Here is a 23,819-nt window from a genome sequence, read left to right as displayed (position 1 = left end):
GGAAGGCCTAATCGATCGGCCGATCGATTGGGATGTGAAATCGCGAGGTCAGAGACTTTCTCAATCGATCGGTCGATCGATTGGGCAGCAGAAGCTCTCACGCGGACGCGAGAGCACAGAAAGGAGCTGAATCAATCGGGCGATCGATTCAGGCAGTCCCAATCGATCGGTCGATCTATTGGGAAGTGAGCGTTGTGCAGGATGCAGGTGATGGACGACTACGATGGAGTGGTGCTGATGTGGCAATCGATTGGGGTTTATTTCAATCGATTGGAGGCACTGTATATAGCTTGGGCGGAGCGTTTTCTTCGCCAGAACTTTGCGTTCTTCTTCCTGCGAGCTTACAACGATCTTCACAGCAATTTCTCCAGCACTCACGCTAGTTCTTGAAGGCACTTGTGGAGCATCTTCAACATTCAAGAGGCAACAATAAGTAGCAAGAAGAAAGGTGTATTCACTTTTATTCTTAGAGTTTCTTCTTGTATTTGTGTTTGTGTTGTGTGTGAGTTTGTACGAGGCTTCTCCGCCTCCGGCTGCGATCGAGAATGAGGGTTTTCATAGTGGAGGAGTGTGTCGTGTGTGGATCCTTGGATTAGTCACCTCTTCTTGAGGTGGATACCAAGTAAATCTACTTGTTAGCATTGTGTAAGTCTTGTATTTTATTTCCACTACATATCATCATCAAGATGCAACCGACAAGCATGCGACGAGACGCTATTCACCCCCCCCCCCTCTAGCGGACACATCGGCCCCAACAAGGTTTTCTCCTCCTCACCTGGTTAGGGTTGGCGGCGGCTAGGGTTGGAGGCAAACAGAGGACAGCGATGGATGAGGTCATAATAGTTAGAAATTTATTTTCATATTTATTGCCTTTATATGCTGTTTTGTGTGTTGTGATGTGTGTGCTGTGATGTGTGTGTTGTGATATGTGTGCATATTAAAATTCCTCAATTTAAATAACTAAGTAGGAGAGGTATTATTTAAATAAATTCCACAATCTCCATTACTGATTTGTAAGTGATGCATTCAAACTTGAGCATTGACTTTAAGTGCCTTCCTCCATATCGGATGAGTTTGTTTGTGGATCACTAGATCAAACTTCCTCTATGGATGATTATAGGAAATTATTTAGGTACGTGTGATCTTCTCCATTTGAAGGGGCACAATCCTAATTAATGGACTAAGTATCAAGTAATGGTATATACTTAGGCGCATTTAATAATATCCTCCTTGTCGGAGTCACTGCTATTATTTGTGTGACTGAAGATGAACCAACTATTAATTTTATTTGTCATAAAGTTAGGTTGACAAGATAATAAAATTAATGGATAAAACCTCCTCTTACAAATGTTTGAATTAGTATACGTCCATACTATCATGACATACGAAATTCACGGTGTTTTGAGGTGTTGGTGAATTTAAATTATATTGTTTAAGGAATCAATATTATTTTAAATTCTAAAAGTTTTGACCAAATACTTTATTTTGTAATTCTCAGAATTTCAAAATGGTTTTCAATCATCTTGCTGTTATTTTAAAATAAAACAAAATTACTGGTCCAAATTATATTGATTGGAAACAAAACTTGGACATTATCTTAACTGCTAAAGAATACAAGTTCATACTTCTTGAGATCTGTCCTAGCGTGCCTGATAAGAATTATAGTGAAGAGGAGATAGAGGACATAGAAAATGGGACAAGGCAGATGAGATGGCGCGGTGTTACATTTTGGCTTCTATGTCAAATATGCTGCAACATCAGCATCAAGCCCTACCCATTGCCTATGACATGATGCTCAATCTCAAGGAACTCTTCGAACACCAGAATCGGGCTGCCAGGCAGGAGAACAATAAAGGTGTATCTTATTCATTAGTTGTTGAAACATGTTTAGCGGTGTTATCTACCGGCACCTGGTGTGTAGATACGGGAGTCACTGATCATGTCTGCAATTCATTGTAGGGGTTCCAGGAAACCCGGTGACTACATGAAGGGGAAATCATCGTCTGCATGGGCAATGCTACGAGAGTGGCGGTTGTTGCAATGAGAGATGTTTATTTATCTTTTGATAGGAATAAAAATTTGATTCTGAGAAATTGTCTTTATGTACCATGTTTTAGAAAGGACTTTATGGATGGATATTCTGTTTCTTTTGATGATAAGCGGTTGTCAAGAAAAATAGGGTGATTATCTGTTCTGGTACATTGGTTAACAATTTGTACACTCTTAATCCAATAACTCCCATGATGCAACAAATGGAAATTAATAATACATCTTCTAATTCTAATAAGAGAAAGCAACCTTTGAAAATGAACCAAACATATATTTGGCATTTAAGGCTAAGTCATATTAACTTGAGTAGGATTCAAAAGTTAATAGCCGATGGACCTTTGGGTTCATTGGTGGTGGAAAACTTTCCAACCTGCGAATCTTGCTTGGAAGGAAAAATGACCAAGAGACATTTTAAGGCATAAGGGTATAGAGCCAAAGAAGTGTTGGAATTGGTTCATTCTGATTTGTGTGGGCCTATGACTATCCAAGCAAGAGGTGGTTTCAAATATTATATCTCTTTTATAGACGACTATTCGAGATATAGGTACATTTACTTGATGCGCCGCAAGTCTGAGTGCTTTGATAAATTCAAAGAGTACAAGGATGATGTGGAGAAACGTCATGGTAAAAGTATCAAGACACTACGGTCTAATCGTGGTGGAGAGTACCTCTTAGGAGAGTTTAGGAATTACTTATCAGAGGTCGGGATTCAATCCCAATTATCTGCACCTGATACACCCCAACAGAATGTTGTGGTGGAACGAAGGAATAGGACTCTTATGGAAATGGTTAGATCAATGATGAGTTATTCAGAATTATCAAATTTATTTTGGGGATATGCTCTGGAAACAGCGGCGTACATTATGAACTTGGTACCTTCTAAGTTAGTACCCTCTACTCCCACAGAATTGTGGAACGGGCGTAAGCCTAGTTTGAAACACATTCAGATTTGGGGTAGTCCAGCACATGTGCTGAAGAGAGACGCTGATAAGTTGGAATCACGTACAGAAGTTCACTTGTTCGTGGGATATCTTAGAGGAACGAAAGGTGGTTTGTTTTATAGTCCTAAAGATCAAAAGGTCATTGTTAGCAACAATGCCCGATTTTTAGAAGAGGACTATGTAATGAACCACAAGCCCATGAGTAAAATTGTTCTTGAGGAAATAAAAGAGGACACTTCTACTTTAGTACCAACGGTACAAGATGAGATACCATAAGTAACTGCAACACGTGTCACAAATGATGCGCAATTATAAGTAGTGCCTCGTCATAGTGGGAGGGTTGTTAATGAAAGATTCATGTTTTTAGGAGAGTCTTCAGACTTAATCCCTAGTAAACATGAAGCTGATCCCTGGACATATGATGAAGCACTCCAAGATAAAAATGCAGCATCTTGGCAAAGTGCAATGAACTCTGAAATAGAATCTATGTATTCTAATCAAGTCTGGGAGCTTGTAGAACCACCAAATGATGTAAAAGTCATTAGATGTAAATGAGTCTACAAAAGGAAAAGAGGGACAGACGGGAAGGTGAAAACTTTTAAATCAAGGCTTGTTGCGAAGGCGTATACTCAGAAAGAGGGAATCGATTATGAGGAAACCTTTTCACCAGTAGCCATACTTAAGTCTATCCAGATTCTTTTATCTATTGCTGCTCATATGGATTATGAGGTTTGGCAAATGGATGTCAAAACAGCTTTCCTTAACGGAAGTCTTGAAGAAAATATCCATATGAAGCAACCAGAGTGATTCATTGCAAAGGGCAAAGAGCATCTTGTATGTAATCTCTATCGGTCCATTTATGGACTGAAGCAAGCTTCGAGATCTTAGAGCATCTAGTTTGATGAAGTGATCCAATCTTATGGATTCATTCAGTGTCTGGATGAGTCTTGTGTATACAAGAAAAGTGACGGAAATATGGTGATATTTCTTGTACTATACATAAATGACATTTTACTCATTGGCAACAATGTCAAAGTGTTGTCAAACGTAAGGGTATGATTATCTAAGCAGTTTGATATGAAGGACTTGGGAGAATATGGACATATTCTTGGGATCAAGGCAATAAGGGATCGCAAGAAAAGGATGTTGTGCTTATCCCAAGCTTCATACATCGATACTATCCTAGCTTGTTTTAGCATGCAAAACTCCAAGAAAGGTTTTCTACCTTTTCGGCATGGAGTACCTTTATCTAAAGAGATGTCTCCTAAGACACCAAAGGAGATAGAGGAGATGAAGGCAGTTCCTTATGCTTCCGCTGTAGGAAGCCTAATGTATGCAATGCTATGTACGAGACCGGATATTTGTTTTGTCCTGGGCATGGTTAGCAGATATCAAAGGAACCTAGGACCGGGACATTGGGCTACCGTAAAGCATATATTAAAGTACTTGAGAAGGACTAGAGATTATATGCTGGTTTACTAGGCAGATGATTTGCTCCCTGTGGGTTACACGGATTCTGACTTCCAATCAGATAGGGACAATAGTAAGTCAACCTCAGTATATGTGTTTACTTTGGGAGGTGGAGCCATAACATGGAGGAGTGTTAAGCAGATATGTGTTTCGGAGTCCACCATGGAAGCTGAGTATGTAGCAGCCTCTGAGGCAGCCAAAGAAGTTGTATGGCTCAGAAACTTCTTGATGGACTTAGATGTGATTCCTGGTTTGCCCAAAATTATCACAATTTATTGTGATAATAATGGTGTAGTAGCAAACTCGAAGGAACCAGGAGCCCATAAGGCAAGTAAACACATTAAGCGCAAGTACCACCTGATACGAAACATCGTAAAGCGAGGAGAAGTTGTTGTCGCCAAGATTGCATCAGCAGATAACCTGGCAGATCCTTTCACTAAGGCCCTTCCGGTGAGAGCTTTTGATGGACATGTTGAGGGGATGGGAATCAGATGTATGGCAGCATAGTCTTTTAGTATAAGTGGGAGATTGCTGGGATGTATACTATAAGTCTAGCTTTTGTATGAACATCTGTTTTTGAGATATTTTGAAATGAGAATTACTTTGGTCAAATGTTTGTATTTTATATTTATATGTCGATGCAATTGTCCATTTAATTTATATTATAGATAACATGGTGTGTGGTGTCACACAGAAGATCATGTTATCTGTTCCTTATAAATTATAAATAGTAGCTCATAACCAAGATAGATAGGGACAAACCATTGGAACGGTTGTAGTGTAATTTGATATTAGTTTGTCTTGACTATAAAATTATACTATTACACTATGTGTGTATAGAGCAGGACCATTTGAGGTTGTTCGATTTATACTGACTGCATAAAAGAACAGAACCTCTATTATTATGGATGTGCGTACTCTTAATCCCAATATAATAACAAACATATATACTTAGTATTTATTTCTGTAACTTATCAATGGGTGAGATTTATTCGTTAAATCAATAGACCCGATAAGATGGAAGATAGTATCATTTATATGGTGTATTGTTGATTATAAAAGGAAACTGTGTCCTATTTATTTTAGTTGATGATGTCCCCTTGAAGAGCTCATAAGGATTATCATGTAAACTCTGCAGGTGGACTTAGTCCGACATGATAATAAAGTTGAGTGGTACTACTCTTGGAGTCAGATGTTAATTAAGTGAGTTGTCAGTAACTCATTTAATTAACGGACATACAATATCTTAAACACAGGGAGATTAACACACTCATGATAAGTTGGAGCCCATATTGTAATATGAGATTGGTGTGGTAGTTCAATAATGACCCTTTAGTGGTATGAGTTATTATTGATGAACTTGAGTTGGGTGTTCGGGTAGAACACAGGAAGCTCAAGTCCATCAGGAGGCTAAAATCAATTCCTCCTCTCGGTCCATGTTGTAACCTCTATAAAGCCTCGCATCCACCCATCCATAACCGGGTTTGGTTTAACTTGGTTTGGTTTAACTAACTTGGTTTCGTTTAACTTAACTTGGTTTGGTCTAACTTAACTTGGTTTGGTTTAACAAAGTTTGTTTAGATTGTTTCTAAACAAAATTTTGTTAATTTTTCTTTCCTTGTAACCAATGGCAAGTCTATAAAAAGGAGTAGGATATGACCCCTAAAACCTAACTTTCTTATTCTCCACAATCCCTCCTCTTCTTGTGGTTGCCGCCCCCTCTCCTTCTCATAGGGTCGGCGGCACAAACCTATTCTCCTCCCCCCTTTTCCTCTCCTCCTCCTTGCTTAGGGTCGGCGCCCTTATCCCCTCCTCCTCCTTGGTGGTCGGCGCCCTCCCCCCCTTCTCCCTTGGTGGCTGGCGCCCCTTCCCATCCACTTGTGGACGGCGGCTTGAAGAAAGGGAAGAAGAGCAAGAAAAGCAAGAAGAGGAAGAAGAAAGAAAAGAGGGTGGTGTTGCCTTGGTAGATCGTCGCTCACACGACGTCCAAGAAAAGGAGAGGAATACAGCAAAACATCAAGAGGTCTTTAGTTACGAAGAAAGGTACAACTAGTTCTTTAATTCTGCTGCGTAATTGGTTTTATTTTCTTCGTGTCAATTTTGGATATCGATTTTGAATACCAATACAAGAGGTCAGCGATCTTGTGTTTCGATCAAGGTGTGCTTTGATCAATCAAGAACTTACTTGGTTGATCAAACACATGTCTGATCGAGCATGTGAGTTGCTAGGAAAAGTTCTGTGCTTGTACAAATTTTTGTACAGGGGGTTTACACAGAACGGAATTTCCAACGCCAACAGTACATCCCTTTTATATCAAAGGAGGGAGCTACTCTTGAGCTAGGGTAGACTCTAGCTAGAGATGATAGACGGGCTAATACGTAACAGAGTGGGTTGGCCTATGGTAGGCCAGATATTTGGCGTGGCAGGGTGGACCAATCCATCATCTTGGAGGATTAGGAAATCCTTAACACAACTCAATCCAAGTTGAGTTGTAGGTTTGGAGGGCCAACCCAAGGGCCTATCAAAAATTTAAAAAAAAAAAATCATATCTTCAACATTTTACTTCAGAAACATTTTATCAAACAAATGTATTAAAAAATATGTATGTTAAATATAAATAGAGACAAACAAGTATTCATGTTTAGTGTAAAGTGTTGTTTTTTATTTAAAAATTATAACAAAGAAAAATAATAAATTGACATGAAATTTGGCTTACATGTGTCTTTCAACCAGCAGGCTAACCCAAGTCTATCGTGGGCTAACCCACACGAGTCACGGGCTTGGACGGGTCGGCCTGCGATAAGATTGGGTTGATAAAAATTCAAAATCAATCTGTTTAAATTATTTGACGGGGTAGGCCAATCTGATGAACTCAATCCAAATTGACAGCTCTAACTCTAACCTCACCTATTTCTTGAGTTTTTCAACTATACCTCTCTTTATATCCGTAGGATCGACACTAAAAGAATCATTATAATAAAGAATCTAATTTTTTTTAAGTTTCCCAACTACAAACATAGACAAATTTGTTATTCCTTAAGTTCCCAGATAGTCCGCGCTAGGTTGTCAATGGTCAATCTAGATAGTTTAAAATCCGGGTTAGGCCCTTGCATCGAGTAGTCCTGGTGAGCCTGTGGGACTATCAACCCCTTGAAAGAAAGATATGCACATAGTTGATTACTATATTTATACTTTAATTATTTTTTATTAAAATAAAATATATTTTAAAATATTTGAAAACTTAGGTACATGTTGAAAAACTATTAAAAAGATATTACACCCTAATTATTTTTCCTAAATTACTTTTCTTATTTGCCCTAACCAAATGTTAAAAAATTTTAATCAACTATTTTTTGACCAAGACTATTATACAAGTATTGAACCGTTTAAATAAAAAAAATATTTTGAAAGAAAAAAAAAAGTTAGAATGAGACATTCTTTTAATATTTTTTTTAAAAAATAAATTTTGTCGAACATTAATAATCTCAGCTCCCACATCCATCTCAATCCATCACCATCCTACAACTATTCAATTGACTTCCTAGAAAACACGTAAAACGTGTGGATTGATAATTTCTGTCATAAAACATGTAAACCATGTGGAATGACAATTTCTGTCATAACTATTGCTTGTAAATTAATGCACTATTGTCTATGGAGAGACTATTCTTTGGAAATGCTAACTATTTATTATCATTCTCTGATGCATATTTCTTCTTCTTTCAACTTAAGGTGTGCAGATACAGATTCTCCAATGAGTCCATCATTGCAGCTCATGCATTCCGTCATAGCTGTTGCTCCTAAATGTAGTAAGTTCAATGCTCAGTATACAAGGCTTACTTACAAACTGTTTTTCATATTCTCCTTTATTTTTTTTTTTTTTTTTTCCTTCTTCATCGATTCAAAATTATCTGTTCAACAGTTCCCGGAATGCCAATCTTTAATCTTAATATTTTAAGACGATTATGATTTACCGTTCGAAATCGTCATTACAGTTTCATTCGTTGATTCAAAATTATTATTATTTTATTTTAAAATATTTCAATATTAAAATCTTCTATTTTATCTTTTCAAAGTTAGAGCTTCAAAAACGTAGAAAGCAAATAGATGGTGAAGAATATTATACTAAATCCTTAAGTATTTTTGTTTTTTTATACTCATATTTTTTAATTTAACATTAATATTATTATATTTTAGTCTTATGAAATATATATATCACATAACTTATATCTTTTACTTAATCTTATATGGATGATATATATATAAAATTAAATAAATTATAATTCTTAATAAATTTTTTATTGAAATATCATATAAGTCAAATAATTTTTATAAACTCAATATTAAATGAATAAAATGATAAAATAAGACTAATAAGCAATTACGAAAGTTAAATAAGGTTAATAATCACATCAAAGAATTTATAAAATTAACTTTAATAAAAAAAGGTAGAATAGTATTATTAAAATATTATAAAATTGTCAGGTCAAACCACTAGTTGAACCGTCTGTTCACTAATTAATTAGGGATCCAATCCTTAACTAGCTCGTCTCTAGACAGGTCAATTACAAGTCGGACCAGTTGAATCGGGTCAACAGATAACCTGTCCATTGACCTGGTTCAGGTTCTAGGTTAGGTCTGATTTGGACACGTACGTCTACTGCAAGCATCTATAAATAGAAAACCAATGAAAATCCTTCACACCAATAAAAGGATGAATGTTCTAACAAAATTCTCTCATGTAATCTTTGTATTCCTGCTAATTGGTGCAGCACTTGTTGATCTAGGGCACAAGATGCATAGAAGTGGCAGCAAAACATATATGGTGAAGTAGTTTTGTTTGTATTTATCGTCTGAATATGATGGTAAATCTTTGTTGTATTTTTCAAATTAAATTTATTATAGTGCCAGGGCGGATCAATTGAAAGAATCAAAGTACAATTCCAGAAGATCCAACTTTCAGCTTCATCTTACGACACTGCATGGGTAGCTATGGTTCCTTCTCCAACTTCTCCTAACCATCCATGCTTTCCACAGTTCCTTGATTGGATAATAAAACATCAACATTCTGATGGATCATGGGGACTCGATCACTTCCAACCCTTTCTTGTTAAAGACTACCTGTCTTCGACATTAGCTTGTATTATTGCTCTAGAACGCTGGAAAGTTGGTCAGGAACAAGTCAGGAAGGGTAAGTGATGATAAACAGTGTTATAGCATTTGATTGATATATGTTAAATGACAAGTCATGTTGTTACTGCAGGTCTGAACTTTATTGGGAGTAATTCTTCATCCATTTTGGATGAGCACTTGCAGTCACCTATTGGCTTTAATATTATATTTCCCGGCATGCTTGAATATGCCATGAACATTGGTTTAGATGTTCCTATAGAACATCATGAGATAGGTAACATGCTCGGCCGACGAAATGCAGAACTACTCAGGTTGGAACTGTACTTTGTAGTTTAGAACACAAACTGTTCTTTTTTTCTGTTTGTAATTTCTTATATACAAAAAAATTGCTGGTCTTTTGTTGAACTTTAATATTTATAAAAATCTTGCCATTTATAACTCCTTTTTCCTAAATGTTCTTAGAGATTACTGAAACAGACTTATTTGTAACATGTAAGAGAACAAGGAAGTTGCAACGCAAGAGAAGCCTACTTAGCATATGTTGCCGAAGGATTAGGGAATGCACACGACGGGAAGAAAACTATGAAATATCAGCGAAAAAATGGATCATTGTTTAATTCACCTGCAACTACTTCTGCTGCACTGATTCATCATTATGATTCTAAGGCACATGAATACTTACATTCTCTTCTATTGAAGTTTGACAGTTCAGGTGATTGAATATTCTCATATCCTACGAAAATGGAAGTGGATTTACTAATTTTTACATATTTATTACTTTAAATTTACTCGTTGTTTCTTCACAGTTCCTACATTATATCCTGTGGATGTGCATACACATCTTCATCTGATTGACAGTATTGAAAAGTTGAGAATAGCCGAACACTTCAGACATGAGATAAAGAGCATATTGGATAAAACATATAGGTGCACTGTTAGATATTTAATTCTTTCAAATAGTTATGATTTTTTTAAAACAAAGTTTCCTTCTAAGTTCTAACATATGCAGAAGCTGGTTACTTGAGGAAGAAGAAATATATTCAGATGTAGCCACATGTGCCATGGCTTTTCGCCTTCTTCGATTGAATGGATACGATGTATCTTCAGGTGATTGCTATATCTATGTTGATATCGAATCAAATGTATGATACTTATTGGTGACTGTGATGTTGGTTTGATTTGGTGTAGATTGCTTAAGTCCGCTCGGTGATGAGCACTATTTTAACAATACATTGCAAGGATATCTGAAAGATGTCAACACTGTATTAGAATTGTACAAGGCATCACAGATCAAAATATTTCCCTACGAGCAAGGTTTAGATAAATTAGCCTCCTGGTCAAGAATGTTTCTGAAAGAAGCATTAACCACCAACCGAAATCCCCAACACCAGATGGGTTTACAAGAGGTAAATGGATGTTACTTGCAAAGAAAAATCATGTCTGAACATTCACAAATTTGGAGTTTTGTTCAGGTGGATTATGCTCTAAAGTTTCCGATTTGGTCCAATGTGGAACGTTTAGAGCATAAAAATGCCATTGAGAACTTCACTCTTGGCAACTTACAAGTTCTCAAAACTTCATACGAGTAAGATTCCAATATAATGTGTGGCAACAATGATATCTTCAGCTTTCTGCATTATGCTTCTGATTTTTTTTGAACCTCCAAATAGGCGTCATAGCATACAGGATAGAGATCTAGTGGAATTGGCATTGGGTTCCTTCAAAACTTCTCAGTGTAGATATCAGGAAGAACTCCAAATGCTCGACAAGTATTTTCACTATTCAATTAAGTAGATGACTAGATAGTTTAATCCTCCTCTTTTTTTTCTTTCAGTGATCATATTTCTTGAATGTGACAGTTGGGTGAAAGATAACAAACTAGATCAACTGGAATTTGCCCGGCAAAGGCATATTTTTTGCTATTTTTCTGCTGCTGCAACACTTTTCACTCCTCAAATGTGCGATGCTCGCATATCACATGCCAAAAGCAGTGTCCTTGTCACTGTGGTCGATGACTTCTTTGACATAGGGGGATCTATAGAGGAGCTTCGCGATCTCATTTCATTGGTGGAGAAGTCTGTGCTGTTTCCTGTTATTTGATCTTGCGTTATACTGTTCTCTAAAAGGTTCACAAGCAAAATCTCCGTTTGCTATTGATAATAGGTGGGATGCAAGTTGGGAAAAGGAGACCAATTCTGAGCAAGTTAAGATCATTTTTTCTGCTCTGTTCAACACAGTCAATGAGCTTGTGACCAAGGCATCGGCATTGCATAAGCGAGCTATCACCCACCATTTAGTTGAGGCAGTAAGATCTGAAAACTTTAAAAAAAAAAACAAAATCTTTACTTTAATTAAGATTGTAACAGATGATCGTATCGTTAGTGGCTTAGGTTGATGAATTCCATGATGCAAGAGGCAGAGTGGCGGATAACTAAGGAAGTTCCTTCACTGGATGAGTACATGAAGAATGGGGTTGTGTCCACTGCCCTCGAACCAATTATTATCCCAACACTCTGTTTTCTTGTTCCAGAACTTCCTGAAGGTGCCTTCAGAAATACAGAACACGAGAATTTGCTACGGTTGGTGCGCATATGTTTGCGTCTGCTCAATGACATGCAAAGTGTTCAAGTAAGAGAAACAAATGCATTAAGTTGGATTGATGTTTCTCGTTATTCTCATTCTTTTTTCGTTTACTACTTGTATGAGATTTTTTTTTCCCCTTAATTTGTTCACCGCAGATAGAAGGTATAGAAGGGAAGCTGAATGGCGTATCACTACGCGTTCTCCACAGTGGCGGTTTGATGTCCGAAGAAGAAGCAAAGCAGCAGATGCATGGGGAAATAGAGTCTGCCAGGACCGAGCTCTTGAGAATGGTGGTGCAACAAGATGGGAGCGTTATTCCCAGGCCTTGCAAGGATCTCTTCTGGAAGACATGCAAAATAATGCACCTCTTCTACATGAACAACGACGGGTTTACCGCGCTGAAAGAGACGGCGAGGGCTGTCAACGCAGTCATTCGTGAACCCATAAAAGCCAAGCTGATATGACAACAATATCAACGAGATTGAATTGAGAGAGGCAGCATTGGTTTGTTTGGTGTTTTACGGTTCTTCTTTCAGAACTTGATCATTTAGATTCTGATCGGACAGAATCAATAAAGTGAAACAGAACGGCTCGCTTGATTCCGTCTCAGTTCTTGTTTCTCTACCGTCGGAATCAATCATCAGTTCATGGGGAATTACGTCTCCACAACGTGGATTCTGTCAAAATTGCTCATTTAATTTATATGAACTCCACTCTTGGTTGTCCTAGTGATTGTTCCTAGATTCTCATGCATAGATTACGAGTCCCACAAGGAACACGATCGTTCTTCCTGCATACTCGGAGACAAAACCAGCCACCTTCTTATTTTAATACGCCTCCAATGGCGATCCTTCTGAGGTCTTTCCCTCTTTGAATATGTTGCCCTCTCCGTCCAGCTATCATCTTTAAATCCACTCCGACGCAGTCTTCTGTCTCTTCAATTGATTGGTTTGGCTTCATTCTCTCTCTCTTCTCTCCCTCTGGAATGGCTTCCATCTCTCGTGCTCTGCACTGCCCTGCTAAATGCTGCTCCGTCAAGGAGAGCGGCGGCTCCAACAAGAAGAGCTCCGTCGCGGTGAATGGAAGCGGCTCGCTCCATGGCCTCAAGGCGGCGGCCGCCGAGGTGGCGTATCCACTTAGCGCCGTCACCGACAAAAACATCATCGCACGCCAGAACATTCCGAGAGAGAAGCAGCTGGTGGACCCCTTCCGGCAGGGCGTGATCATCGACGGCGGCGTCAGGTACCGGCAGACCGTGGTGATCCGGTCCTACGAGATCGGGCCCGACAAGACCGCGACGCTGGAGACCATCCTCAATCTCCTTCAGGTGAATACTGAATACTGAAACTGAAACTGAAGCTGAAGATGATATGTTCATGGCGTGTTCTTGAGTGATTTGTCTGGATCAGGAAACGGCTCTGAATCATGTTTGGATGTCTGGTTTGTTGGGGGATGGATTCGGAGCTACTCATGGGATGATGAGGAACGACCTGATTTGGGTGGTCACAAGAATGCACGTCCTTGTTGATGAGTACCCAATTTGGTAAGTTCATCAGTATATGAAGGAGGTTTGAGTAGCTGAAACAGCCCCTTAAATGGTCTGATCCTTTTCTGGGACAAGTGAATTTTGTAAACTGTCCTTTTTATATATCTGACCATATCATGATCATATTGAATTTTTGCATATTGAGCCATATTCTTTCATCATTTTTATTGACAGGGGAGAGGTGGTGGAGATCGACACTTGGGTTGGAGCATCAGGGAAAAATGGGATGAGAAGGGATTGGTTGATTCGGAGTCGTCTCACCGAACGAGTCTTTTGTCGAGCTACAAGGTATGTTTGATGCCCTCCTTTTTCGATTTTGGTTGATTTTTCTTTCATAGGTCTTTTGATGGTTCGAGTTGGGTTGTAGCACTTGGGCGATGATGAACCAAGAAACTAGGCGACTTTCGAAGATGCCCGAAGAGGTGAGGGATGAGATCTCTCCTTGGTTTATCGAAACGCGGGCGGTCCAAGAAGAGGCACTCAAGAAGATCGATAAGCTAGATGACAATGCGAAGTATGTGAACTCCGACTTGAAGGTGAGTGATCGGTAGCCTAAGATCGACTTGTAGTATCGAAGATATACTTCAATGCTAATTTTCTAATGAACTTCGTGTAGCCGAAATGGAGTGACTTGGATATGAACCACCACGTAAACAATGTGAAGTATGTGAGGTGGATGCTTGAGGTAGTTGGCACACTAAAACATTTGATGTATCAAAACCTTAGCTACTAATTAACTTTGGTGATTCACTTGTATAGACTATTCCCGATCAATTCATGGAAAATCATCAACTCTCGAGCATTATCTTGGAGTACAGAAGGGAGTGCGATAGTTCCGATACGGTGCAGTCTATTTGTGAACCCGACGAAGAATCCATCCCTCGCGACGATAACATAAGATTCCTCACGGGATTCTCTCTCGCTCCGGAGTTTCTCGATGGTAGTGGATTGTTGGGAACATTCGACAAATGGCCAACGAGGTATACCCATCTCCTTCAAGTCAAAGGTGAGAAAAATGATAAGGAAATTGTGAGGGGAAAGACCTCATGGAAGAAGAAGATGTTCAAGTTTTCAAATTGTGATTGATAGTGTTGTTAAAAATAATAAAGTTTCCCCTATCTTGAGCCACACTCTTCTTCAAGCTCACACTCAGAAGTAAGTTTTGCGATAAAGTGCTCTCGACAAAGTTAGACCATATGATGAAGTTAATCCTGACTCAAAATCAAAAATAAATATATTATGACAAATAATAAATTAATCCACTGAACTAACGAAAACATATTCAATATTGTCTGTATAGATATGGTAGAGTCGTAAAATATTTAGTGTATTTATGGGATGTCTAATTAATTAAAGGATGACATATTTATCAAAGAATTAGAAGAAATATATATATCATGAAAAACACTTTTTTCCAAGCAAACAAATTTTTTGTCGTTTTCCGATAATTCTGCAATTGTCAGAATCTCTTCCCTCGACAGCTCCACCTCTCTCTCTTCGTCGTTCAGTGATTCCAACTGCTCGCCTTCGTTGCTCGCGTAAAAAAACAAAGATTCCAAGTATTTTTCAAATCCATTAATTTTGGAGAGCGTCAATTTGATAAAAATTTTATAAATAAGAAAATCTTCACGGATACTCATATAAACAGCCAATATTTTTAAGTTTATCGTGATGAAAATCTCTATAGTACACTATATAAATTTTAAATATCTCATTAATCACTTAGATGGTCTAATCTATATTTACCAAAAAAAAACATAAAAAAAATTTTAAGTATTGTTCCGGATATGAATGTGGCATGGGAGGAATTAAGGGGAGGTCAAAGGGCATTTGGGTAATAGAATGTTTAGGTTTTCTTTAGGGGAGAGGAGGCCTCGCGTTTTGGAAGGAGGGGCGCCGCCAGGGAGAGGGGGAAGAGGGTTCTGTTCGTGATTTTTGCCGCCGCCAGCCATCAAGGAGACTCTTTCTCCTCCTCTCCTCCCTCGCCGGCAGCCTCCGCGCGCACAGCGCCTCCCTCGCTGGCAGCCTCCGCGCGCACAGCGCCTCCCTCGCCGGCAACCTCTACACGCAGAGCAGCCCTCCTCCAGCACTTACCGGCAGTCCTGGTGCCGACTTTGCCTAGTGTTCCGGCCTACGCGCCGTTGTCACATTCCGGCCTGCGAGCCGATGTCGTACGCCGGTCGTGTCGCCGTTGTATTCCGATTGTGTGTCACCTTTCAGATTCATGCCACATTCGGCTCCGCGTTGTCACCTCCGGACCCAGCTCCTCTTCGGTCGGTTCAGAAGCATCCACCCTTCCGGGTCACGACGACTCGGTCAGTTTCACGACCAACTCACTCATCCATCCGAGGGCGCCCCCCTGGGCCAGGGTACGTTCTCGTACCTTCTTTACATTTATTTCAATATTCTATTATTATCCGGATATTTATGCATCTGTGGGATTCGCCTCGAGCACCGAGGTACCAGAGACCGGGGGAACCCGGTCGCTGGATACAGGTACAGTTGACCGTCAATAAAGTGGTATCATCAAGCGGGTCAGATGCAGCGAACAACCTTGTGAAATATACTTTTCTCGCCCCAATAGGTGATAAGATGGAGAAAAAAGCCTCGAATGGAGAACATGAAGATGGACCAATAAGCTTGCCACAGCTTGATCCATTGGTTTTTTTTCTCTCCAATTATATGACTTATTAGTCGCCGATCAAGACCCCGAGCCATTCGGCCGGTATATGATATCCGAGCCCGGCGCTCGATGTGAAGGCCCGGTGCAGTATCCGAGCCGAGCGCTCGATGTGAAGGCCCGAGCTGGTAGGGTATATGATATCCGAGCGCTGATGTGAAGGCCCCGAGCTGCCTGGGGATATGATATCCGAGCCGATGTGAAGGCCCGAGCTGCTCGGTATATGATATCCGAGCCCGGCCGATGTGAAGGCCCGAGCGTTCGGGGTATATGATATCCGAGCCGGCTCGATGTGAAGGCCCCCGTCGCCGAGATATGATATCCGAGCCGGCGCCGATGTGAAGGCCCGAGCTGCTCGGGTATATGATATCCGAGCCCGGCGCTCGATGTGAAGGCCCGAGCCGTTCGGTCGGGTAGCCCAGCGCTCGATGTGAAGGCCCCGAGCCGTTCGGCCATCCCAGCGCTCGATGTGAAGGCCCGAGCTGGTCGGCCGGGTATATGAGCCAGCGCTCGATGTGAAGGCCCGAGCTGCTCGGCCGGGTATATGATATCCGAGCCAAGCGCTCGAGGCCGTTCGGCCGGGTATATGATATCCGAGCCCGGCGCTCGATGTGCCCGAGCCGTTCGGCCGGGTATATGATATCCGAGCCTAGCGCTCGAGCCGTTCGGCCGGGTATATGATATCCGAGCCCAGCGCTCGATGTGAAGGCCCGAGCCGTTCGGCCGGGTATATAGTCTCACTAGGAGACCGACGAGCACCGTCGTTAAAAATCGAGAGTCGGGTCGGCGACTATAAACCTCCCGGGCGACCGACCAAGAGTCGGGACGCAGTCGGGCCGACGACTATAAACCTCCCGGGCGACCGACCAAGAGTCGGGACGCAGTCGGGCCGGCGACTATAAACCTCCCGGGCGACCGACCAAGAGTCGGGACGCAGTCGGGCCGGCGACTATAAACCTCCCGGGCTGAAGACCTCTGCACGGACCAGCATATCATATATTCTCTCCCCTGTTCGGGGTCGAGTTATCACTGAAGGCCCCCGAGCCGATCGGCCGGGAGGTTTATATCCGAGCCACAAGCTCGAAAACGAAGGCCCCCGAGCCGTTCGGCCGGGAGGATTATATACGAGCCAGCGGCTCGATGGCGAAGACCCCCGAGCCGATCGGCCGGGAGGATTATATTCAAGCGATCACCACCGGTTTCGGACCAGTTCAGCGGACCAGCACATCATATGTCTTTATCCCCCGTTCGGGGTTGAGCGGCCTTCACTGGTCACGGACCAGATTCATGATCATCTATCTCCCCCGTTCGGGGTCGAGCAGTCGTCCGCCCGGCATCTATTTGACCGATCGACTTCACCGCGGTCGCACACGCGGCATCGTCCGCCCGGCATCTATCTGACTGATCGACATCATCACAGTCGCACGCGCGGCATCGTCCGCCCGGCATCTATCTGACTGATCGACGTCATCACAGTCGCACACGCGGCATCGTCCGCCCGGCATCTATCTGACCGATCGACGTCACCACGCATGGCATCATCCATCCGGCATCTATACATCCGATCGGCAGCACTACGATCGTTCGCACGACAGCGTTCGTCCGACATCTATCCATCCGATCGGCATCATTCCGATCACTCGTTCAGCATTGCCAACTCCTCGCTACTCGACTGCCGGACCAGCATTTTATGTTCGCTCGTTGACCATTCTCGATGCTGCTCATTCAGCACGTCAGGCCAGCATTTCATGATCGACTGATCGTCATTTTCTCTGTCGCCCGTTCGGCGTTGTCCGCTCGCCGTCTACTCACTCGATCGACATCTTTCCGATCATCCGTTCGGCCACACCGCTTGATCTAGGTCGCACGCCCGGCCTCGTGCCGGTCTACTCAGCGTCCCACGTGTCGCTCGGTCGGCTGTCAGTTTACATATCGAGCACTCAGCGTGTTGTCGTTCGCTCAGCATCTTCCGCTCAGCGTCTATCCACCCGATCGGCATCACTTCGATCGTCCGGTCGGTATCTTCGTGGCTGCGTACTAGGCATTGGTCCGGTTATAGATTTGATCCGCTCGGCACGAGTACTATCTCATGCGACACCATTATTATAGCGACCGGTCGCTGGAGACAGTATACTTTGGGTTCAGCGATTTGATTTTGATATCATGAGCGGTTCAGCCCTGGGCGATAGACTTGTCCAGTCAGTCGGACTCACGCCTCCTTCGACTAGACTTGAAGGGGAGGCTTGTGTTCCGGATATGAATGTGGCATGGGAGGAATTAAGGGGAGGTCAAAGGGCATTTGGGTAATTGAATGTTTAGGTTTTCTTTAGGGGAGAGGAGGCCTCGCGTTTTGGAAGGAGGGGCGCCGCCAGGGAGAGGGGGAAGAGGGTTCTGTTCGTGATTTTTGCCGCCGCCAGCCATCAAGGAGACTCTTTCTCCTCCTCTCCTCCCTCGCCGGCAGCCTCCGCGCGCACAGCGCCTCCCTCGCCGGCAACCTCCGCGCGCACAGCGCCTCCCTCGCCGGCAACCTCCGCGCGCACAGCGCCTCCCTCGCTGGCAGCCTCCGCGCGCACAGCGCCTCCCTCGCTGGCAGCCTCCGCGCGCACAGCGCCGCCCTCGCCGGCAGCCTCCGCGCGTCGTACGCCGGTCGTGTCGCCGTTGTATTCCGATTGTGTGTCACCTTTCAGATTCATGCCACATTCGGCTCCGCGTTGTCACCTCCGGACCCAGCTCCTCTTCGGTCGGTTCAGAAGCATCCACCCTTCCGGGTCACGACGACTCGGTCAGTTTCACGACCAGCTCACTCATCCATCCGAGGGCGCCCCCCTGGGCCAGGGTACGTTCTCGTACCTTCTTTACATTTATTTCAATATTCTATTATTATCCGGATATTTATGCATCTGTGGGATTCGCCTCGAGCACCGAGGTACCAGAGACTGGGGGAACCCGGTCGCTGGATACAGGTACAGTTGACCGGAGGAGGACTTCTGACGATCTGGTCAACGTAGCGGACAGATCATCAACCGGGTCATGGGGATGCGGTCAACCTTCCAGACACGTCACACCGACAGATTCGTTTTCTCAGCCTCCAGACAGGAACAAGTATAAAGCAAGAGAGTGCCCGTTTAATAATTTTAAAAGAGGATGTCTTTTGATATACTTATTGTCACTGAAAGGGGCTTTTTTGGTACACAAATATGGGGCAGGGGCTTGTATGCAAAATAGGCTCGGAACGGCAAAACCCTCCGTTGTAAAAAGAAAACCTTTCGTGTTGCGGGGGAATATTTGAGCACTGAGGGAGTGAGACTGGCGAGCTGTGCTCCAATGACCTCGACGGCGATCGCGAATGGTAGCCCTAGGGATTGGGAGTCCGGTGGCGGTTTCCGATGTGCGAATGGCGGCTGCGATCGCGCGAAGGCGGCGAGGTGGGTCAAGGCAGAGCAGGAGCCGGCGGCCGCTAGATCTCCAGCGAGAACCTGTGCCGACTGCAGCGCATCGGAGACGCCGTTGTGGCGGGGCGGTCCTGAAGGGCCTAAGGTCGCGATCTATTCTCCTCCCCTGTTCGCTTCACATTTCTCAGAATTCACCGGCGTAATTTCGAATTTGGTTTCTTGAATTTTCTAGTTTTTTTTTTTACTTGGGGCTTATCGATCGAACTCGCAATCAGCGATTGTTTCTTCTTCGGATCGCGACCTGATAACCCTCCAAATCCAACCCTACAAACTACTCAAAATGCTCGGATGTTTTCGGCAGTCTCTCTGCAACGCGTGCGGGATTAAGTACAGAAAGAGGAAAAAGGCACTCGAACCTGCAGCCCGCGGAAATCCCAATAGACCGACCAGATCCGGCGGCCAGATGAGGGAGGCGCCTTGCCCGGAGGAGTTAAAGAAGAGACAGCGATCGAAGCAGGAGAGGATGCTGAAGCTGCTGCTCATGCAGCACGAGAAACGGCGAGGCAGGAGTGAGGAGGTGAAGAGCGCAACGGCGGAGCACGGCGAAGACGTGGAGGAGGCTGCCCTCCTCCTGATGTCACTCTCCTCTGGTCTCTCTCTCCATTCCTAGCACTGCCGCCGCTTCCTTTTTGAGAGTACTAGTTGCAGTACTCTCTTTCCATGTAGTTTCTAGTTCAAACAAGAAGAAGAGACAACAAAAATGGGAAAACAAATATCAAAAGTCCCAGTTTTTGTGCCATTAAGGTTAGACCTGATTCTCCGGTAAATGGCTGAAGAGTTTAATTTAGATTTACTTGGGAGGATGGAAACTGAGGAAAAATTAATTTCCATCGCGTAAAACTTTTACTTTGTAAAACAATGGATTATATTCCTTTTATCTTATTTACTCAATAAGCCGAAGATGGATTAAGCCGATGATTTTTTTTTAACATATTTTTTATGCATCCAAATTAGACGGAAATCCGCTTCTCTTTCCTCCCTTCTTCTTTCTTTTATTTATTTTTTTTTCTCCTCGCAATCGCAAACACCCATCGCTATCGCGAACGCCCCTCGCGCGGCAGTGAGGTCGCCTCATGCAGCTGCGCGCGGCTGAGGGAAGTGGACCTCATGCGGTCGTAGGCTACGACCCGACGCGTGAGGTCGCCTCCGCGGGCAACGGTCACGCGCACCATCGTGGGCGTCCGTCGCGCTCGGGGCCGCGGGCAATGGTCCCGCACGAGGTTGCCTCGCCGGCCTCGAGTTGATTCTTCCTTGTGTTTTTTTCTGCAAGGATTTTTTTTTCAGTCTTCGATTCTTTTTCCTTCCCCTTCATCTTTCGGAGTAAACATAGAATACTAATGCGTCGGATTTTAATTCTTTCAGAAACTGCCTTGTGGATGCACAGCAAAAATTTCACGCGATGGAAATATTTTATCGCTATTCACAGATAGCAACGGATTAGAAACAGAAATATTTTATTGCTATCGTCAAAGAGCAAGATTAGCGACTAAAATTAAATATTTGTTGCTATAAATAGCAATGGTAATTTAATTTTTAAGTGAGATGGAGTCTTCGTTTGGCAATTAGCAACAGAAAAGTGAATTTTCTGTCACAAATAGCGATGGAAAAGGAAATTGTCTGTCACAATTAGCAACGAAAAAAATAAAATTTCTGTCGCTAATAATCGAAATAGAATGGAATTCCCCCTCAACAACCAATTTTCTATTGTCAATCTTGCCATCAAATTAACAGCACATCCCTATATTTTTTTTTCATTTTCACTATTTACATTCAAATCTAATATGCTAAAATTATCATAAGCGATGATTTTCATAATAAACTTATAACATATCGTAATAAAACTCACACCACATCACAACAATGTTACAATACAAGAAACTCACAACATATCACGACAATATTACAACACAATAATCCATATAAACTAAAAAGTACATAGATATACATATAATATTAAATTCAAACACATGTCCAAATCCAATAAATAAAATCCATAGTAAATTAAAAAATTCAATAAATAAAATCCATAGTAAATTAAAAAATTTACTGAATCTTCAAAGACAGTTTATATCATCTAATACAATAGATCCTAATTAAAATAAGGAGTAAAATTAGCTTCAATCCTGTATGAAATATCATTTGATAAGCTATAAAAATAGTAATAAAAATGCGATGCTAAATCACATAAGACATAACTACTTATCGTAAAATGATAAACAAAAGCAGATGGCATTCGATAAAAATACATGTCTTTCAAGTTAGTGGATGTCCGGATACAGTGATAAAAATATGCAATATCTAAAAATGATCATGGAAAATTATAATATAATTGGAGATACATGTAATTCAAAAAAAAAAGTAATAGCAAAATTTTTGACTTAAATACAGAGAAAAATTAAAAGTTAAGAGAAATGATAATATACCTTAAAATGATCTATTAAGCAGGGGAATGATTAGGATCCTTAGTCTCATGAGACTCCAAATGATGCGAGTGTGACATCTATGAATCCGGAGTGAATGTTGTTGTAAATGCTTGCATATGACAAACTATCTCCTCAATTCGAGTCTGTTGCTCGTGTTGGGATATGCCCAATGCGGTGTGTTAAAAACAAATTTCGTAAACATACATAGCGGAAGACTTAACGATAAATAAACTAATTTATTACATCACACACACCACATGCATGCAAGATACAATTGCACAGACAAGATCAAAAAATAAAATGAAATTGAATAACAATTATTCTAGGTATACCTTACGGATGACCTGTAAAGAGAAGGGCATCAATCTTTTACGACATTATCAAATCTCGCATCTATTCGTATCCACACGGGACTCTTCAAGGCAACTCCAAGAGAACAAGTTTCACATTGGGAAGGTACTAGCCACGAGCGAAGGAGAAGGATCAAGAAGAGGAAGAAGAAGCAAAAGGAAGATATTCTTCCTTTGGGTGGCTCACAGCAACAAGAGAAGAATCTCTTATTGTGGCTGGCGGCAAGAGAGAGGAAGAGGGAGAGAGATATTGAGTTCAGGTTTCCAAAACCTAATCAAGCCATTAATGAATTGTGTATTAATTCTCTTTTAACCATATTAATATATAGTTCTCATTAATGAGTTAGATTAGAAGACTCAAATCCAACTCATTATGCCTTAATCAAAAATTAGTCCATTAACCCCTTAGTTTGGTTCACAACTAAATCAAGTTGGTTCAGGGTTAAATCAAATGGTTCATGACTAAACCAAATAGGGATCAACTCTTTTATAAGAAATGTGGTCCATCTGTGCTTCCGTTCCGACAAATATTTTCATATTTGTCTTATGTATGGTCCAACCAAACATTTATCTCTTAATATGAGAGTCCTATTCTCTAACTTGTTTTATGTCCTTTAGAGACTCGTAGTGCATGTGACCCAATAGGTTCCCAGTTTATCTTGGTTATCCATAATTAATTACATAATTATGAAATGATCATGAGTGACACCTAATAGTACATCATGATCCTTAATTAACTAGAAAATCACAGTTGATCTCAGAACTAATTATGAACCCTTCAGCAGCTACAGTGAGTTATTGCTCATTCCTTTCACTCATTTTATATCCACTTAGTTCAGAACATAGTCTATGTGTCTGCCCTCGCTAGGCTGACTACGTCACACCTAACCCAAGTAATACTTCCTCGTTCTACAGATTCAAATTATTTATACATATATACAAGAGTCTCATACTCTTAACATGTGATGCTTTGGCTAAAGACTTTGAGTAATAATCCTAACGAGTGGTCATAGGGTATACGTCTCCTTGCAAGGAGTTGTGAATCATCTATGAGCTATTCAAATACCTTCAGGCACTTCAACTTATACTCAATCATCTCAGGTACATACCTCCAAAAGATATTTGCCTAAGATATTAAAGTATAAGTCTCCATGACTAAGATAACTTATATACCTCAAGTTGAATGAAACT

General features: G+C 41.7%; 3 protein-coding genes across 4 annotated transcripts in view; all 3 read left to right on the top strand.

Annotated features, from left to right (window-relative positions):
- LOC121972559 (ent-kaur-16-ene synthase, chloroplastic-like) overlaps positions 1-12,776 on the top strand; it is a 44,580-nt gene extending 31,804 nt beyond the window's left edge. The window contains exons 4-17 of the mRNA XM_042524212.1: positions 8,194-8,270; positions 9,234-9,286; positions 9,367-9,652; positions 9,725-9,905; positions 10,092-10,306; positions 10,401-10,521; positions 10,604-10,701; positions 10,783-11,000; positions 11,067-11,179; positions 11,265-11,363; positions 11,454-11,669; positions 11,758-11,899; positions 11,977-12,222; positions 12,333-12,776. Of these exons, the coding sequence (XP_042380146.1) occupies positions 8,194-8,270; positions 9,234-9,286; positions 9,367-9,652; positions 9,725-9,905; positions 10,092-10,306; positions 10,401-10,521; positions 10,604-10,701; positions 10,783-11,000; positions 11,067-11,179; positions 11,265-11,363; positions 11,454-11,669; positions 11,758-11,899; positions 11,977-12,222; positions 12,333-12,641 (2,374 nt within the window). The 3' untranslated portion in view covers positions 12,642-12,776. The remainder of the gene's footprint in view (positions 1-8,193; positions 8,271-9,233; positions 9,287-9,366; positions 9,653-9,724; positions 9,906-10,091; positions 10,307-10,400; positions 10,522-10,603; positions 10,702-10,782; positions 11,001-11,066; positions 11,180-11,264; positions 11,364-11,453; positions 11,670-11,757; positions 11,900-11,976; positions 12,223-12,332) is intronic.
- Positions 12,777-13,162: 386 nt separating this feature from the next.
- LOC121972558 (palmitoyl-acyl carrier protein thioesterase, chloroplastic-like) lies at positions 13,163-14,835 on the top strand. The gene is made up of 6 exons (XM_042524211.1): positions 13,163-13,504; positions 13,587-13,720; positions 13,898-14,011; positions 14,091-14,259; positions 14,340-14,408; positions 14,483-14,835. Exons 1-6 carry the CDS (start codon positions 13,163-13,165, stop codon positions 14,807-14,809), a joined length of 1,155 nt encoding a protein of 384 aa, XP_042380145.1. The 3' UTR covers positions 14,810-14,835.
- Positions 14,836-19,653: 4,818 nt separating this feature from the next.
- LOC121973502 (GATA transcription factor 16-like) lies at positions 19,654-20,747 on the top strand. Of its 2 annotated transcripts, none has more exons than XM_042524914.1 (2): positions 19,654-19,940; positions 20,028-20,747. In XM_042524914.1, exons 1-2 carry the CDS (start codon positions 19,728-19,730, stop codon positions 20,463-20,465), a joined length of 651 nt encoding a protein of 216 aa, XP_042380848.1. In that variant the 5' UTR covers positions 19,654-19,727; the 3' UTR covers positions 20,466-20,747. The 2 variants fall into 2 exon arrangements, with proteins under 2 accessions (XP_042380848.1, XP_042380849.1); XM_042524915.1 differs by having other exon boundaries at positions 19,656-19,940; positions 20,157-20,736.
- Positions 20,748-23,819: the final 3,072 nt, after the last annotated feature.

This window comes from Zingiber officinale, chromosome 4A, assembly GCF_018446385.1.
Source record: "Zingiber officinale cultivar Zhangliang chromosome 4A, Zo_v1.1, whole genome shotgun sequence".
Lineage (NCBI taxonomy): Eukaryota > Viridiplantae > Streptophyta > Magnoliopsida > Zingiberales > Zingiberaceae > Zingiber > Zingiber officinale.
Note: the sequence above shows the minus strand (reverse complement) of the source record. Positions and strands in the feature narration are given on the sequence as shown.